A 16,894-nucleotide genomic window follows, 5' to 3' on the forward strand; every position below is an offset into this window, starting at 1 on the left:
CATTAATGCAGGTTTATCTGCGTTACGGTTGAGATTTGGTTAATTAGGTATTTGTTATTACTGTCATGATTAATTTAAGGTTTATTTTTGTTTATGTTCGGCTTATTCATTGATTTTATTTGATACTTACTTCCGTTCGGTTGCATGCAGGTTTTTGTTTTGTTTCGATTTAAGAGCATCGTCGTCTTGGTGTATTCTCAACTAGGTATTATATTTTCCCTACTTTATTTGTTTGATTTTACATTTTTTTCCTCCTTTTTTTCTGTGTTAGCATTCTAAGTTTAACATGATTGTAGTTTTGAAGTTTTTATTTCTGAGATTTGTGTTGTTTACAACCTTTTTATGTGTGTTTTCCACGTTATGTCCTTGTGTTTACTTCAGAATTAGGTTTGTGTGTGCGTTATCTGCCTTTTTCATACGTTTTAATGGTTCCGTATATCGACTAGGTACGTCACAATCAATTATCGTCACACTTTGTCGGTTCATAGGTACATTCATGTGGTTTGTTTGACTTTACGATATGTCCTACGTATTGGTGGCATTTTTGTATGCTTGGCATAAGTTTGTGTGTGCGGTATATGCTTTTTTTTTTTTGTTTGCATTATTTTATTTATTTGTTTTTGTTTTGTTGTGTGTTTGGATGGGGTTTTACACTTAATGAGTAGTTTAGGGTGTAAGTGCATTGTAATACTCGTTAATCACGTCTATTTAGCCCATACGTACGTTATTTTTGAGTTTAATAATAATGAATGCATCAGTGCCCTTTTCAAGAGGGGGACCACATCTTCATTTGTTTTGCAATTTATTTTTTTCCCGCTGTAACGTATCTGTGATGCCCTTGGTATGTAGGGAGAGTTTTTTTTTTTCATGGTTTGTTTGTGTGTTGATGTGAGTTTTGTTCATTTATTGGGTTATGTGTCAGTCATGTACGTCAATACGGGTTATATGTACGTTGAATGAGTTGCTGGATACGTCTTTTAGTTTATGTTGTGTGTATCAATGTACCTATGCATATTGTTTCTGGAAACCTTTTTTCATGGCTTATTTTTGTTTCGCTTGATCATTTTCAATGAGGCTACTATGTGTTTTGCACCGTGAGATATAGGTTCAGTTTATCACATATGTCCATACGCATTTTGTTGTTGGTTAGGTACATTGTTTACATTGACATCTACATTTTTTATGATAACAGGTGTCATTATGAAGAGAACACGTTCAGGAACGTCGGCACCAGCCGGAGAAGGGACAAGCAGACCTCGAGAAGTCCCTGTCACAAGTATGCAACAAGCTGGATGTGATCCTTCTGAAGATTTTCCGGTATTGAAAACAAGGATGAGTCCTAGTGGTCTTTTAAATTTCATCAATAGTGGCCTCTCCGACAATCAAATCTCAGACATTCAAGAGATGGGCTTTGGTGGTATACTGTGCCTTAAAACGGATATGCTTCCCGGGCAGTTAGCACACTGGCTTGTCTCCGGATTTGATCCATTCACATCTTCCCTATTAAACAACCAGTTGCCTATTCGGGATGAAGATGTTCATCTTGCCACAGGGTTACCTATGGGTGAGGTAGAAATAGTGCAAGCCACTCGTTTTGATCGGACCAGAGGTGTTTGTAGAGATGGTTCTTGCATGGAAGTCTCGGTTTGAGGGTGTTGACAAAGTTACCTACACCCACATATTGCATAAGATGGTTGAACAGAGACAAGGTGGGGATGATTTCAAGAGAAATTTTATCGTATATGTTGTGTCTGCGTTTCTTATGGGAATTAAGGGAAGTGTTCCAAGTGTGCGAATACTCAAGTGTTTGAGTGATGTCTCCTTGATTCCAAAACTGAGATGGTGCGATTTTACCCGAAGAAACTTAATTGCAAGTGTCGAACAGTGGAGAGATGATAAGGAGAAGGAGGCCAATGGGAGCTGCAAGAAGATCTATAAAGGTCCTATCATGGTTTTAATTTTCATTTACCTCGATAGGACGGTTTTTAAGGCTAGATCAGTTAAGCGGGTGTTCCCAACATTATGTACATGGACGAAGGAAGCGATTTCTTTGCGAATATCTAAAGAAAAAAGGGAAGCTCATCGGTTTGGTTCTGGTTTCATTGATTCACAGTTGGTAAAGCACCCAGATTGCTTTGGTCCTGGGTATGTGGAGAGCCGTGGCAGAACAGCACCTGATGTTGTGTCTGAGGATGATGATATTGTTGGTAATGACGAAGATGACGCGGCTGACAATGGACGTGATGGGCACGATGCCAACAGATCACATGTCAGTTCTTGCATTGAAGCTTATTTGCAAAGCACGGCGAAAGCCCTTGCTCTTGCATTTGAGAATTTATGATTCTATTAATCCGCAGCGTATAATGCCGTCTGCGGTTGTTTGTCACTGTCCGCCATGGCAAACTCTCTACTAGGGGGTTTCCAGTTAACACCACCTAGTGTACCTGAAGATGAGGTTGGGACAAAAGTGGATCGCGGACGGGGTGGCTCAGTTGTTGGTGGCAATGACAAGCGCACTGATGAATCTGCTCTTTGCCCGGGTTGGTGCGATTCACACACTGTTAAGGATACGTCTACTACAGGGGGTAGGTCAGCCTCTGAGGTTCATGGCGGTCGTGTTCCATCTACACCAGAAGGCAGCAATGACGACCCTTGTTGGAATGATCCTACCTTTTTGTGGCGGCCATCGCGTTGGGTAACGCGTTCAACAAGGATCCGTGGATGTACTGTACCAAAGAAAAGACGAGTTGCTCCCGAGTTCGACCTTCAATCTATTTCAATCTCAAGATAAATCGCAGCCAGCTGGTTCTCCGGACTGTCCCCACTTTGCCCCTGTTGTTTCCCCCGTCTGCTTTGCTCCTAATGCACTGTTGTTTCTCCGATTGTCCTAATGAACTGTTGAATCAGTTCACGTAGTCCACCATGCTGCTAACATAGAGACCAAGAGAGGTGTAGTTGTTCCAAACGTATACAAGTTACCCTTTATTCAAAGGAATATATCTATGTTTTCTGAATTGAGCCAACTGGAGAAAGATGTTTCTGACTTGGTTTTTGAGGAAGGATCTGATGAAAGGTATTTATAATCTTTTTTTTACAACCTATTTCAATCTCAAGTTAAATGTTTAATCGTGATCAGTTTGTGGGGTAATTCGTTAATATATCAGAACGTATCTATATCTTTGTCTAATGTTTATTTGTCTTGTTATTTTTTGAGGTATTTTTCAGGAATCGTTTGTTCCAGCTAAGAAGGTACGATTTATTGTCCTTTATCTCAGACACAAAGATTTCTACAAATGTGATAAATGCATGGGCTAATCTATTGAACAAGCGAGAGGAGTTAAAAGCTGCCTCATCCCCTTTGCGTTTATACGCTTTTGTTACTCATAATGTAAGTTTTCCTATGATTGATTTATGTTTGTTTTAACCTTCAGTTTTAATCAATGTTATGTTTTCCTATATAGATATTCTTGCTATCGTCCTACCTGACTTTATTTTGGTTGTTAAATATGTTTAACTTCAGGGAATTAAATGTGAAGATATTACCGAATACGAGAACTTCAAATTGGTGAGCTTTCAGCATCTGTATTTTTTTATTTTTAGTATCATTGTCAGTTTTGTCCTGTTTAGGTTTCTACTAAGGTTAATATATGTGTTTCAAAACCAGATGCTGTTCCCATTTACACTCCGTGAGCCGCATCTGATCTGTGTTAACATGGTTTCCCGAAAGATTGAAGTCATTCATCCTATGCTTCCTAAATCGGTAGACTTCTCGATTACGTTCGCATGGTGGTGAGAATATGATTTTTGCGCATACCGTTCACTTTGTCAAACGTTGAATTTAGTTTTCTCACTCCGTTGGCGTTTCGATTGTAATCGACTTTTTCGAGGGATTTTGTTCGATGTGACATGATCTCCAAATCATCCGATTTAAGACGAGTCCGTTTTTCTCATGTGAAGAATTCGTCCCCAAAACGCATGTGATTGACGTCGTGGATGATGGCATTTATCTGATGTGTTACATGGAGACATATACGGGGTCCCGCCAAATGCTCAAATCTCAGTTCATAAATGTAAGATACGTCCTTTTTTTGGCTATGTACGTTTAGTAAATAAGTAATCACAACTTTCTCATTAACAATTGTTTCACATATTGAACCATCCAGTCTAGATCAGGGGCTGCAATTGGCAAGATCCTTCTTAAACAAAAGATGAAGTACTGTTTTGCGGTTTTGTCGTGTCCTCAGAACGAATTATCAAAACAAGTGTTGATGGTTGCGAAGCGTCTCAACGTCAAATCTGGGCAAGCACCCATTTTTTTCTTTTTCTTCTTTTTTCTTTTTTTTCTTTTTTTCTTTTTTTTTGTTTTCTTTTTTGTTTGCAAGTGATCGTTTATCTTACTAAATATATTATCCTTTTTCGTTTTTTAAAGGAAACAAGCGGCTGTACAAGAAGTGGAATATACTGATACGCACCTGTTAGACTACGTGTTCCTTATACGTGCGGGAGAATCAGCTAAAGAGTAATGTTTCATCCTTTTTAGTATGTTTACCTTGTCAACTTTATATGTGTTGTTAGAAATAGCACATAATAAGCTTTTTTTCGTTGGTGTATACGTTATTTTTGTAGTGACGTAGTCGTCGAGACAAGCTTTGGGCAAGTAACAAAGGAAGGCATGTGCTCTTTGAAACCCCGGAAGTGGGTTGCGGATATGGTATGGTGACTTCTTAATTTTCGTACGTGTTTCTTTCTATTTTTATGTAGTATAGAACAACACTCGTTTTTTCAATTTAGGTGATCGATATGTTCGGGATCTATTCAACTATGCTAAAGCCAGATTTGTTGTATATCCCATCTACCGCACGTGTGAGTGTTACCCTTTTCATCCGTGATTCACTTAATATTATCAATTTGAATGTTTGACTTACTAATCGATATGTTTGTCTATTCTAGCATCTCAATCCTCAACGAGATAAAAATCTTGGTCGCAATTACATCAAAACATCATATATGCCTACAGATGGGGTGTGTGTGAAAGCTGTAAGTATATTGTTCTGTCTTACTAAAATGTGGGTATTTATCACACTGTTTTTTTTTCGTTTATGAAGATCAAACCCATTTCATTCATACCATACGTCTTTTAATTTTGTCAACAGATTTTTATACCCATCATTGATAACGAACACTGGTTTCTTATTGTGTGTGATCTGGAGATGAAGACGAACTATATTCTGAACTCACTACGTCCTAAGGATATCCGGGCTGACACTGAACTTGCTGCGGAAGTGGTATATTTTTAAAAATATTATAATTGTTTCGTTCAGATAATGCTTTCCTTGATGATTCATAACTAATAGGTTCAATGTATCATTTTGTTTTAGGTTAGTAATGTCTTCCAGATCTTATGCCGGTCCAAAGGCTACAAGCATCTTGTAGGGGTGCCTCTAGCTAAGTTTTCGACTCTGACTGTTCCTCAACAGCAAAATCTGTAAGTACTCATCTTTTTTTATTTACTTATCAGTTGAGTATGTCACACTAGGTCAGTTGTTAGGTACATTTAATGCAGTATGTGCGTCGCGACGATATATCCCATGTTTTTATTTGATTTTTGTATGCTGGACATGGGGTGTTTTGTGCACGGATGATAAAGTAAGGCCGCCTGTGTTGGTACTTATTTTAGTTTTGTTTGGTGAAGGTTTGATTGCGGCGTTCATGTCCTCAAATGGTTAGAAGTGGGACGCAACCGAGGTGCGTGGAAAGACAAAAGCAACTTCAAGGCGTTGTTTGGATTTAGGAAGGGGCGCGCTCAAATTGTTACGTTGGCAGGAGAACAATCGTAAGGTATTCAAAATAAATCTCATTTTTCATTTGTCTTTATCGTTAGTTTTAACTGATCACATCTGTACAAGTGCAAGGTTTACATTGTTTTTTTCTCATGTGTGTTATGTAGGCTTACTAAAAGTCATGGGAGCGGCTTTGCTTTTGGCAGGATTGTGGCTGACATGTAGGCTTAGTAAAAGTCATGTACATCTTATGGACTTTGTGATGGTGTAATTGGGGTTTTGTTGCATTGTATTAACTTCCTTTACGGTTATCTTGTGTATCGGTTTTCTAAGTACAAGGCGTCTTTTGAAACGCCTTTGGTTCATGTTGTTTTCATTTGTGGCATCCCGTTGGATATGGAATCATGATAGCTTTGACCGTTTGTAATGGAAGGGCATCTACTTTTTGTGGATAATATGTAGGATATGCATCCCATTCCGTCATACGTGTTTAGACAAATGGTGGTGTCTATGTGGCAATGGGCTAGGAATCGGGCAACCTCTTTCATTACTAAGTACGCTTATCATGTATAACATGTGCATCAATCGTGTTAATATACACGCTCATCATGTATAACATGTGCATCAATCGTGTTAACATGTGCACCAATCGTGTTAATAGCCACAACATCAATTGTGATACCATATTAATACTATATTCTTTAACAACCCACCAACAACCGTTTTTTTTTTAGTGTCATACAATATCATTTGTGTCTATTGAAATCAATCGTGTCTAATGAAATCATCAGGTAATAGATAATTAGATGTCATACAATATTAGGATTTTGTCTATGTAATTTAAGTTCGCGAATCTTTGTTTATTAATATGTTACGCTGCGTTTTTTCACAATTAATACTAATATGTACGATTTTCATGAAAAACATGTGCAACGGTCGTGTTAATAGTCACGCTTTTTGTCTCTTGCACATAGTTAGGAAATCATCAGTTATTGGACAATAGCTGAAAGTTTACTTTTTACCATTTCACATATCAAAAAATGAGCAGATTCATTAGCTCTTAATATCTAGAACGCAAGCCTTCCATAAACTTTCACTTGTATATGATGTAACAAGTGTTTCCATTCACAATTCTGACAGATACACTTCCAGCCTTGCCAGATGCACATATAATCCCACAAAGGCACACAAAGGCAAAAAAAAAAAAAAAAGATCAAAAAGAAAAAAATGTTCAAAAATCCCATATAACAGATCAAAAATGAAGTCTCAATTCCTCCCGCCATTATTCATTATATTTGGGTATGTGATCCGCAACTCTTTTCGTTGTTCATTCCTGAAACGAAAAAATGCTATAAAACATTAACTGATTTACAAATTTGATTAGATACAACAATAATATCCCTTAATGAAGCACCAACTAAACAAATTCAATCTGCACCAGTATTCTCTAATAATGAATGCACCAAAATTAATAGCGTACCTGTATCATGGAATCATACTCTCCCAGGACAATTCCGACTATCATGGAATCCTAACTCTCCGCAAGCATTGCATTTCCTGGTCGCTTTCTTCTGTTCTTTTGTAGCTTTTTCCTTTTGGGACATCATTCTTTTTCCAGACCCTTTTGTTTTGATTTGAATAGGAGGTAAGACAACCACTTCCTTTGGTATTTTTGTTCCTAAGAGCATCTCAAGTTCCCTATTCTTCTTTCTCAGCCTATCACCCGTGGTACTACTACTACTACATTCTGACGTACTGGTTTGTGCGCTTATCTTGTCTTTAAAATCTTTCAAAATTCCCGACAATTCGTCAACATACTCAGTTTTTGTTCAAATGAGCGTCACACACGAGAACACCTCGGACCATAAGGTACCAATTTTGTGCCGTCTAACATCTAATGAGTTACAATCTTCAATTAAAGTATGTGGCACATTATTACAAATCGGTTGACATGTTGCCAATTTGCTCCACCGACTTAACAGATCATTGTTCGGAACATTGTCAAGGCCTTGTTCTTTCAACACGTAAAGCGCATGACAGCACAAAATTCCATGTCTCTCGAACTTTTTACGGTGCGAGTTCACTTTCATTTCGTCAGAGATAAAGATAACATAGTAAACCTTGTCTTTTTCACGATCAATAATGGGGATGCTGTCACTGGTAGTAACCCCTAATATTTTAACACCACAGGTGAAACAAGCAGCCACCCACTCGTTTTTAAATTCAGAAAACATCACTGGGGTGTAGACCTCGAGCGTGTTTTTCCAAAGGGTGAGGCGTCTCTAGATCGGGAAGGAGTTTTTGACTCGGCTATTAATTTGGATTGTTTCCATCATTTGAGCATCCATAGCACTCTCATACCTCATAAGAAACTCAACCAAAGTTAAGTGTGGGTTCATGAAATTTCCGAAAAAGCTATTCTCGGACTCGGACACTGGACGTGGTTCTCATTAGTCCACCCATAAATAAATCCCGAAATATCTTTGGGATCCAATAAGCCCTTTTGTCAAACATGGTATCTAACCATTCATTGCCGGTCAGCCCGTATGAAGATATAACTGAGCACCACCGTTCCTCAAACTCAGACGGTTCGATATCTTCTGCCCAAACACAGGAGCACAACTCTTTCATGAAGTTAGTTTCCCGATATAGCGTAGTTCCGATCTTATCTGGCAGCTTTTTCATGATATGCCACATGCAATATCTGTGCTGAGTTTTGTCCCCGAACACTGTTTTAACCCCTGATCTTATGCCCCTATCTTGATCAGTAATTATGCATACAGGATACTTATTGCTCATTGCACTTAGAAAATTCTGAAACAACCATACGAAATCCTCATCAGTCTCTTTCCTTATAAGTCCTGCTCCAAATGACACGCATTTTTTGTGATGATCAACCCCCGTGAAAGGGGCAAATATCATTTTATACGTGTTCATATTAAACGTCGTGTCAAAAGACGTAATATCACCAAAATGACTGTAATTCTTTATAGCTATAGGGTCAAACCAACAAACCCTAGATAGTCGACCACGATCGTCAACATCAAAATCAAAGTAGTACGAACTACACATGGCTTTTTTGTGCATGAAATTTTCAATCATCATTTGCGCGTCATACCCTTTAATAAATTTTTTCACATCCCTCCAAAAATTTTTGAAGTCCTCAAGTGATGCCCCTACATTTTGATACCCTTTCACGTACTCTTTGAACATCCTAAAGCTTTGCACAGGCCCTTTATTCACCTTAGAATTCTCAACAATCATGGATTTATGTATAAGGGTTAATTCTCGTGACTCATTCAAATGCACCACGGTGTTTGGTGTTGAGAGGAGGTGGGTGTGTCCTTCATGAAAGTCAACAATCACATATTGTCCTTTTTCATTTCTTCGAAAAAAAATCTTTGCATTACATAAAATTCTAGTTCTCTGTCTCTTTTTTACCTTCCCTCTAGGCTTACTTTCTCCAGCTTTACTGCACACACAGTACTTAGTCATGACAACCCCATCTATGTTTCGTTGCGTCGACTTCCTCATTTTAAAACCAGAATTAGCAGCATAAGCCTTATAGAATTCTAGCCCATCATCTAGTTTATCAAAGATCATACCCAAAACAGGCTTCAATTCTGGCGCACATACGGGTATTCTTTCCTTCGGGTTTGTCTCAATGATTGGTGAGCCTGCATCTATGCACGCTACACAGTAGAACAGTATGGGTATAAGCAGCAAGCTCAAATAACTAATGCACAACAAATATAATTTTCAGGTACGCTAATTTAGTCAAAAGCACAAAATCAATTAGAAAACAAAAAACCACAGAAATTATCTCAGAAAGTTGTGCCTGATCGCTGAAATTTCGTATTTTTCATTACTGTCTACTTAACGTAGACGTCAAGATACATTAATCATGTCTTATAATTTCGTCACAGGAAGAAAGTCAAATGTTTATTATGACACGAATCGGTATATCCCTTAATTATAATTCTAGATACGCTGCTGACAAAACACAAACGCATCAACTATACTAATATACATGTCTTTCATATACGTTGGTCTATAAAGGGCGGTTTCGTTCTTCTACCAGGCACGTTTTTCCATATAAGGCAATTACATCAATTATACTAATATTCATGATATTGAAACAAACAGAATACTGTATAGCGTGCATAAGAAATATGATCAGCAAGTGTAATAATCAACTCTAAAACAAACTGCATATCACATACACTAACCAGACCGGTAAGATAACTGTTCATATCCATCAGACTCATCAATTTATAATACCAATCAGGCTAACGATACACGTGCAGCAATCGTAATAATTTGTCTTCATATGTTTAAATTAGTATGAATACGCATCAAAATGATCAATAGATACATCAATCAGACGATTTTATTGTAACGATTTATATAAAAGACTCATCTCATCTGATTTTCAGATGTACATACCTAGATGAGATGGTGACTGCACGATATCATTGCTAACAGCTGGAACAATCGCATCAGTATGTTCCCCCAAATCGCTAGAACCCTCAACATCCATAATTTTCTACGATTGAAATAATTCTGGAATGCCAATCGAAATCACAAAATCGATTGTTAATGCATCAATCACACCAAATCAATCAGAAAAATATTATATCAGTACATCAATTAGATGATCAACGCGATTTATTACGATCAATTTCGTCGATTTTGGCGGCTATAGTCTGTGTGTTTTTCGCGGAATTTCTGTGTTTTCGCGGAAAATATTTGATTAGATTTGGGGGAAAAGTTTTGGAAAGTAGAGAGAGAAAGAGATTTTTTGGATTTTTTGGTCAAACAGTCGGGTTTAGCTGTGTGCTAGCTTTTTTCGAAATCACGCGTGATTTTTTGATTAAATTACTATTGTAGGTCGTTCTCACCGTTTGCACCGAGTGATCGTTCTCACCGGATCCCGCCTCTATATATATATATATATATATATATATATATATATATATATATATATATATATATATATATATATATATATATATATATATATATATATATATATATATATATATAAATGGGATCAAGTGAGTCCCTTAGTATAGGTGAGTCCCATGAGTCCTAATCCTAGCCATTAGATTATAACAAAATCAATGGCTAAGATTATATCTGAAAATAAAAGTGCATATAAAACCCACCAAACCCTAATTTCATTCATTCACTCACCTAACTCCCTCACTTCCACTTTTCTCTCTAAATCTCCCTTCACCTCCTCCTCCCAACCCGCCACCACCGCCTCTTCTAACGCCGCCGCCACCACGCCCCTTCTAACGATGCCGCCGCCACCACCGTTCTCTTCTCCGCCTGTCTCCTGCCTCCCTCGGCTACCAGACGAAGCCGCCTTCCTCCTCCCCTCTTCTGCCTCCCTCGGCCACCACCCGCCACCTCCATCCATTCTTTTTTTTTTTTTTCTATTTTTCAGATCTGAGAAAGTTGTCCCGAGGCTGCCTTCCTCCTCCCCTCTTCTGCCTCCCTCGGCCACCACCCGCCGCCTACATCCTTTCTTTCTTTCTTTTTTCTTTTTTTCAGATCTGAGAAAATTTTTGTTGGTGGTGGTTGGAGATGCGTGTGACTGCGGCCTATCTACTTTCTCTCTCTCTTTTTTTTTTCTTTTACCTGTTCAGATCTATGGTTGTTATTGTAGATGGTGGTTTTTTGTGGGCATGGTGATGTCGTTTTTTTTTTTTTTTTTTTTTTTTTTGGCGATGGTGGGCGCGTGGTGGTGGCGGTTGCAAGGGACGTCATGGTTGTTGGTGAAGGTAGTGGTGGTTGTGGGTGGTTTTTAATATAAAGTTTCAGCGGCTTGGACTAAAGTTACAACGCATATGGACTAAATTTACGCTAATATGGACTAAAGTTACGTTCTAATATTGACTTATTATACTTGTCCAAGACTTAAAATACATAAATTTAAATTATTTTAATTTTATAATCCTAAAAAATAACGTTTCAAAAATTATGACTAAAGTTACAAACTTAAAACATTAAAGTTTCAATTTTTAGCATTAAAGTTTTACTGTAAAATATCAGAACGTAAATAACAATTTAAAAATTATGACTAAAGTTACAAACTTAAAACATTAAAGTTTTAATTTTTAGCATTAAAGTTTCACTCGTAAAATATTAAAGTTTTATTTATAAATCGGTAAAATTAAATAAAATCAAATTTTTATATTAAAAAATGTCCCAAAAAAATTAAAGTTTCAATTTTTAGCATTAAAGTTTCACTCGTAAAACATTAAAGTTACATTTATAAATTAGTAAAATTAAATAAATTCAATTTTTTATATTAGAAATTGTATAAAAATTTTAAAGTTTTAATTTTTAGCATTAAAGTTTTATTCGTAAAACACTAAAGTTATACATAAAAATAAAATTTATATATTTAAAATTAGATTTATAATATAAATTTTAATTTTTTTAAATAAAATGACACTAAAATATTAAAGTTACAATCATAAAGAATTAAAGTTACATTTATAAATTAAAGTTACACTTGTACAACATTAAAGTTACAATTTAAAAGTTTCAAATCTCAAATATCAATCTTAAAAGATCAATGGCCAAGATTAGAACTCATGGACTCACCATTTTAGGTGGACTCATTTGAACTCTCTCTCTCTCTCTCTCTCTCTCTCTCTCTCTCTCTTTATATATATATATATATATATATATATATATATATATATATATATATATATATATATATATATATATATATATATATATATATATATATATATATATATATAAGAGTTTTTTCGAGCGATTCTAGAGCGTCCATATCATCAAAAATTAATTTAGGAAAGTTTCATAAATAATATTTTCCACATAAAAAAATAAAGTGGAGAATCTTTTAATTATTATAATATCTATATTTCCTATTTTATATTCATGAGAATTTTCTAATTTTTATATCAAAATTTTGACATTTCATTTGGCAAAAAAATGTCGTTATAAAAATTATGAAAATAATATAATTAGATTCGTGGTGAAAAATGCTTTTATTAGAGTATAGATTTCATATGATTTGCACATATTAAAGATGCTGTACTTCTTAATATGTTATATATCCCACATTGAAAAACAATGTTAGTGTGGTGATTATAATATGTATAAATTATAGAATTGTTCTCACATCGAAAGATTAAGATAAGGTGGGTGATCCTATGATTATAAATAGGAGTCATCATTGGAACCTATATACGAACAAAAAACCTATTGAGTCTCTTAAGTATTGTTTTGGAGAGTTCTTAAGAGTTTATATCATTATTTTCACAGTATGATATATATATATATATATATATATATAGATTGGATTTGGTGATTTTGGTTCTTATGGTGAGTTGTGAGTTGGGGGAATCTCAACCACTAGATTATATTAGAGATGAATGACCAAGATCTAATCTTACCTATCATATAAAATCCCTCTTATTTACTTATTTTCTCTTTTTTCTAGTGCTACTCTTTTTTTTTACTTTAATTTTTTTATCTTCTTTTTTTTACCTCTGTTATTATGTTTTTTTTACAACTTTGATTTTTTTTCTCTTATGTTTTTCTCTAATTTTCTCATTATGTTACCTTTTTTTCTTTTTCTTTTTGTAACGGATTTTTTTTACTTGAATTTTTTTTACTTTTATTTTTTACCTCATGTTATTATGCTGTTATTGTGCTTTTTTTTACTTTGATTTTTTTTCTCTTTTTTTTTTACCACATGTTATTGTGCTGTTATTGTTATTCCGTTGTTATTGTGATGTTATTCTGCTGTTACTTTGACTTTTTTTTACGACTTTGATTTTTTTTATTTTTTTATCACGTGTTATTGTGCTGTTATTCTATTGTTATTCTGCTGTTATTGTGATGTTATTCCGGTGTCACTTTGATTTTTTTACTACTTTGATTTTTTTTACTACTTTGATTTTTTTACTCTTTTTTACCGCATGTTATTGTGCTGTTATTCTGGTATTATTGTGATGTTATTCTGGTGCCACTTTGATTTTTTTTACGACTTAGGATTATTTTTTTCGTTTTTTTACCACGTTTTATTGTGCTGTTATTCTACTGTTATTGTGATGTTATTCCGGTGTCACTTTGATTTTTTCTTACTATTTTGATTTTTTTACTATATTTTACCACGTGTTATTGTGCTGTTATTCTAGTGGTATTGTTATTCTGGTGTTATTTTGTTGTTATTCTACCGTTATTCTGTTGTTATTGTGCTGTTATTCTGGTGTTATTGTGATGTTATTCCGGTGCCACTTTGATTTTTTTTACAACTTTGATTTTCTTTTTCTTTTTTTTTTAAGCACGTGTTATTGTGCTGTTATTCTACTGTTATTCTGCTGTTATTGTGATGTTATTCTGGTGTCACTTATTTTTTTTACTACTTTGGTTTTTTTTACTTTTTTTTACCACGTGTTATTGTGCTGGTGTTATTGTTATTGTGATGTTTTTCAGTGTCACTTTGATTTTTTTTAATACTTTGATTTTTTTTCTCTTTTTTTACCACGTGTTAATGTGCTACCAAGATTATTGGAACCTTATTTTAGACTGGACCATCGCCTGCCAAACCCATTTCCGAAAGCAAAAGACACTCAAATCTTCATATCTATTATTCCTAAAACAGGAAATTGAGAAATAACTCATTCAATGGAACATTGGATTCGGGGATAACATTAGCCAACAGTTGGAACTTGTAGATTTTGAGAACCACCAAATTTTCGCTGTGACACTTGGCTCTAAGTACACGAGTACATTAACGTGAGAGTCTTGATTTACTCTATCAAACTCAATACTCACTCTTGTCAATGAATAAACTTTCTAAGATTTTTTGAGCAAAAGGTAAGAACAAAATAACATGTGATTGAAATGCAAGCTGATGAAAAATTGTGGTGTACCCGTAATAGGAGCACCCACTGCCACATATCTTAGGATCGACCTCACAGTTGCTACAGGAACTGTGTCTCTTGCCCTTAAACGCAGCGACTTGTATGTCGTTGGGCTACTGGCTAAGAACGATAAAAACATAAATCGAGCATATTATTTCAATGGTCAAATTACTTCGGCTCAATTAGACAAACTTTTCCCGGAGGCAAAGGGTGCTGCAAATCAGCAAAAAATAATAGAGTACGCCGAAAATTATGCATCGCTTGAAAAGGCGGCCAAAGCGACTAGAAAACAAGCTGGGTTAGGGATAGGCAAGCTTGTTACTTACCTTAATGCGGTAAATGGGAAGGCGCGTCAGGTGCAAGCTGAAGCTAAGTTTATGATGGTTGCTATTCAAATGATTTCTGAGGCAGCACGATTTAGGTATATTGAGAAAATGGTACTGAATAATTTTCCGAACGGATTTAATCCCGATGATAAGGTTCTTATATTGGAGAGGAACTGGGACAAGATTTCGGCAGCAATTAAAGGTTCTAAGAATGGAGTATTCTCGCCATCGCTTGTGTTGAAGTCTCCGGAGGTAAAGACAACTTGGACAGTGAGCAAAGCGACGGAACTTGATATGGGACTACTGAAGCATCTCGGAAATGCTGTGTCGGAGTCGTCTTCTGAGGATAATATTATCAACAAATTGAAATAAACTCTTTCAACAAAAAAATATTGAATCAAAAGTAAGAGATCTGAAAAAAATCGATCGAACACAGCAGAAATCGGAAGATTACAAATCAATTCCATCGTTATGAACATCCCATATTTCTTAGACAAACAGCCACCAACTCCTCGTCTCGAACTCGGAATCGAAACCAAGCCACCATGGCTGCCCTCCGTCACTTCATTAACCACCAATTAAACAGCTAAAACAACAGCCCCGTGGTGCCAAATCCAGTGGTCCTTGATAAGGAATTCTGAGCACACCAATTCCAATCAAAAGCTACATCCAAACTCCGCCCCGAAATCAATCACGAATATATATAGCCCGAAAAAGAAACACATAACATTTGCGATCACATGGTAACAAATTAGCATTTCATCAACAAAAAAATACGAAACTCATTAATCTTACAAGTTACGGCATTTTCCTTGTGCGAATTTAAAGTATAATCGTATTCTGTAGATATTTTGGGAGAGGTTAGGTAGATAAGTCATAACCTTATCTTTAATGGATTTGTTAGGAGGTTAGTCAGGTTACCAGTGACTTTTGTCTTTTGCAGAGAGTAGCGGACTTTTATTTTATTTTGTGAATCAATCTCAACCGTTGATTTATCTTGATCCTATGGCTGAGATTTTCAAAACTCACAACTCACCGTAAGAACCAAACTCACGAGATCCCGCCTCTATATATATATATATATATATATATATATACCAAATTATGCGGATCTTTTTACTGTACCAACATAGTATAAGAACGAGGACGCACACCCAAGTGCTCATTATAAGTGATTGGGATATTACCACGAAACTGTTTAATCTGAATCGTAATCGTACGGAGATGACAAAAACGCCTAGCGCCTATCCACGGCATAACGGCAAAACGGTGTCTCTCCTTCCGCAGTTATCAATTCAGTTTGAACAAAATGTGTACCCTCACTAAACCTTCTTATTTTATGTTGATAGGTAATAAAACCATCTTAAAATAATAACACATCCATGGTTTAATATATAACTTAATCAAGTGTCGTCATAATTCAACAAAGGATTTAGCCTATTAGGCTCATCCTTAGAGTAAATTAAAATAAATTTAAAACAATAAAAATAAAAACAAGAAAAACTTACAAACTTAGATTGTGCTCAGTATAGAAGAGGTACGGTTGACGAGATTTTATTTATAAGAAAGAAGATTTACAAGGGGGAGAGAGAGAGAGCTAAGAGAGAGGGGTAGGAGAAGCCTGCCTCTAACTAAAACATTTGCCCGTTTATATAGGCAAAAAATAAAAGCTATTCACAACTATTACAAAACACTTTATTAGTGTTAAAAAACTATTGCAAAAATTAGTGCGGGAACTGTTATTAGTGCCCATTATTGTCCATGCTTATCATGCGTCATTGCATGCGTGTTTCCTGGGTGGTTTTTATTCCACTATTTTCCCTTTGTCTTTTGATTTGGCATTTTTGACCCTGTTGTTGATTATTTCTTC

At 35.6% G+C, this 16,894-nt stretch overlaps 3 protein-coding genes across 3 annotated transcripts; 1 reads left to right on the forward strand and 2 right to left on the reverse strand.

The window, feature by feature from the left end:
- Positions 1-7,273: 7,273 nt before the first annotated feature.
- On the reverse strand, positions 7,274-8,014 carry LOC141620443 (uncharacterized). Its single transcript, XM_074437312.1, has 2 exons — positions 7,687-8,014; positions 7,274-7,566 (listed from the first exon to the last, which is right to left on the reverse strand). The coding sequence occupies exons 1-2, from the start codon at positions 8,012-8,014 to the stop codon at positions 7,274-7,276; spliced, it is 621 nt and encodes a 206-aa protein (XP_074293413.1).
- Positions 8,015-8,195: 181 nt separating this feature from the next.
- Positions 8,196-10,320, reverse strand: LOC141620444 (protein FAR1-RELATED SEQUENCE 5-like). The gene is made up of 2 exons (XM_074437313.1): positions 10,227-10,320; positions 8,196-9,472 (listed from the first exon to the last, which is right to left on the reverse strand). The coding sequence occupies exons 1-2, from the start codon at positions 10,318-10,320 to the stop codon at positions 8,196-8,198; spliced, it is 1,371 nt and encodes a 456-aa protein (XP_074293414.1).
- Positions 10,321-14,467: 4,147 nt separating this feature from the next.
- Positions 14,468-15,923, forward strand: LOC141621922 (ribosome-inactivating protein saporin-7-like). The gene has a single exon (XM_074438050.1). The coding sequence runs from the start codon at positions 14,689-14,691 to the stop codon at positions 15,394-15,396; it is 708 nt and encodes a 235-aa protein (XP_074294151.1). The 5' UTR covers positions 14,468-14,688; the 3' UTR covers positions 15,397-15,923.
- Positions 15,924-16,894: the final 971 nt, after the last annotated feature.

Source organism: Silene latifolia, chromosome X, assembly GCF_048544455.1.
Source record: "Silene latifolia isolate original U9 population chromosome X, ASM4854445v1, whole genome shotgun sequence".
In the NCBI taxonomy this organism is placed as follows: Eukaryota; Viridiplantae; Streptophyta; class Magnoliopsida; order Caryophyllales; family Caryophyllaceae; genus Silene; species Silene latifolia.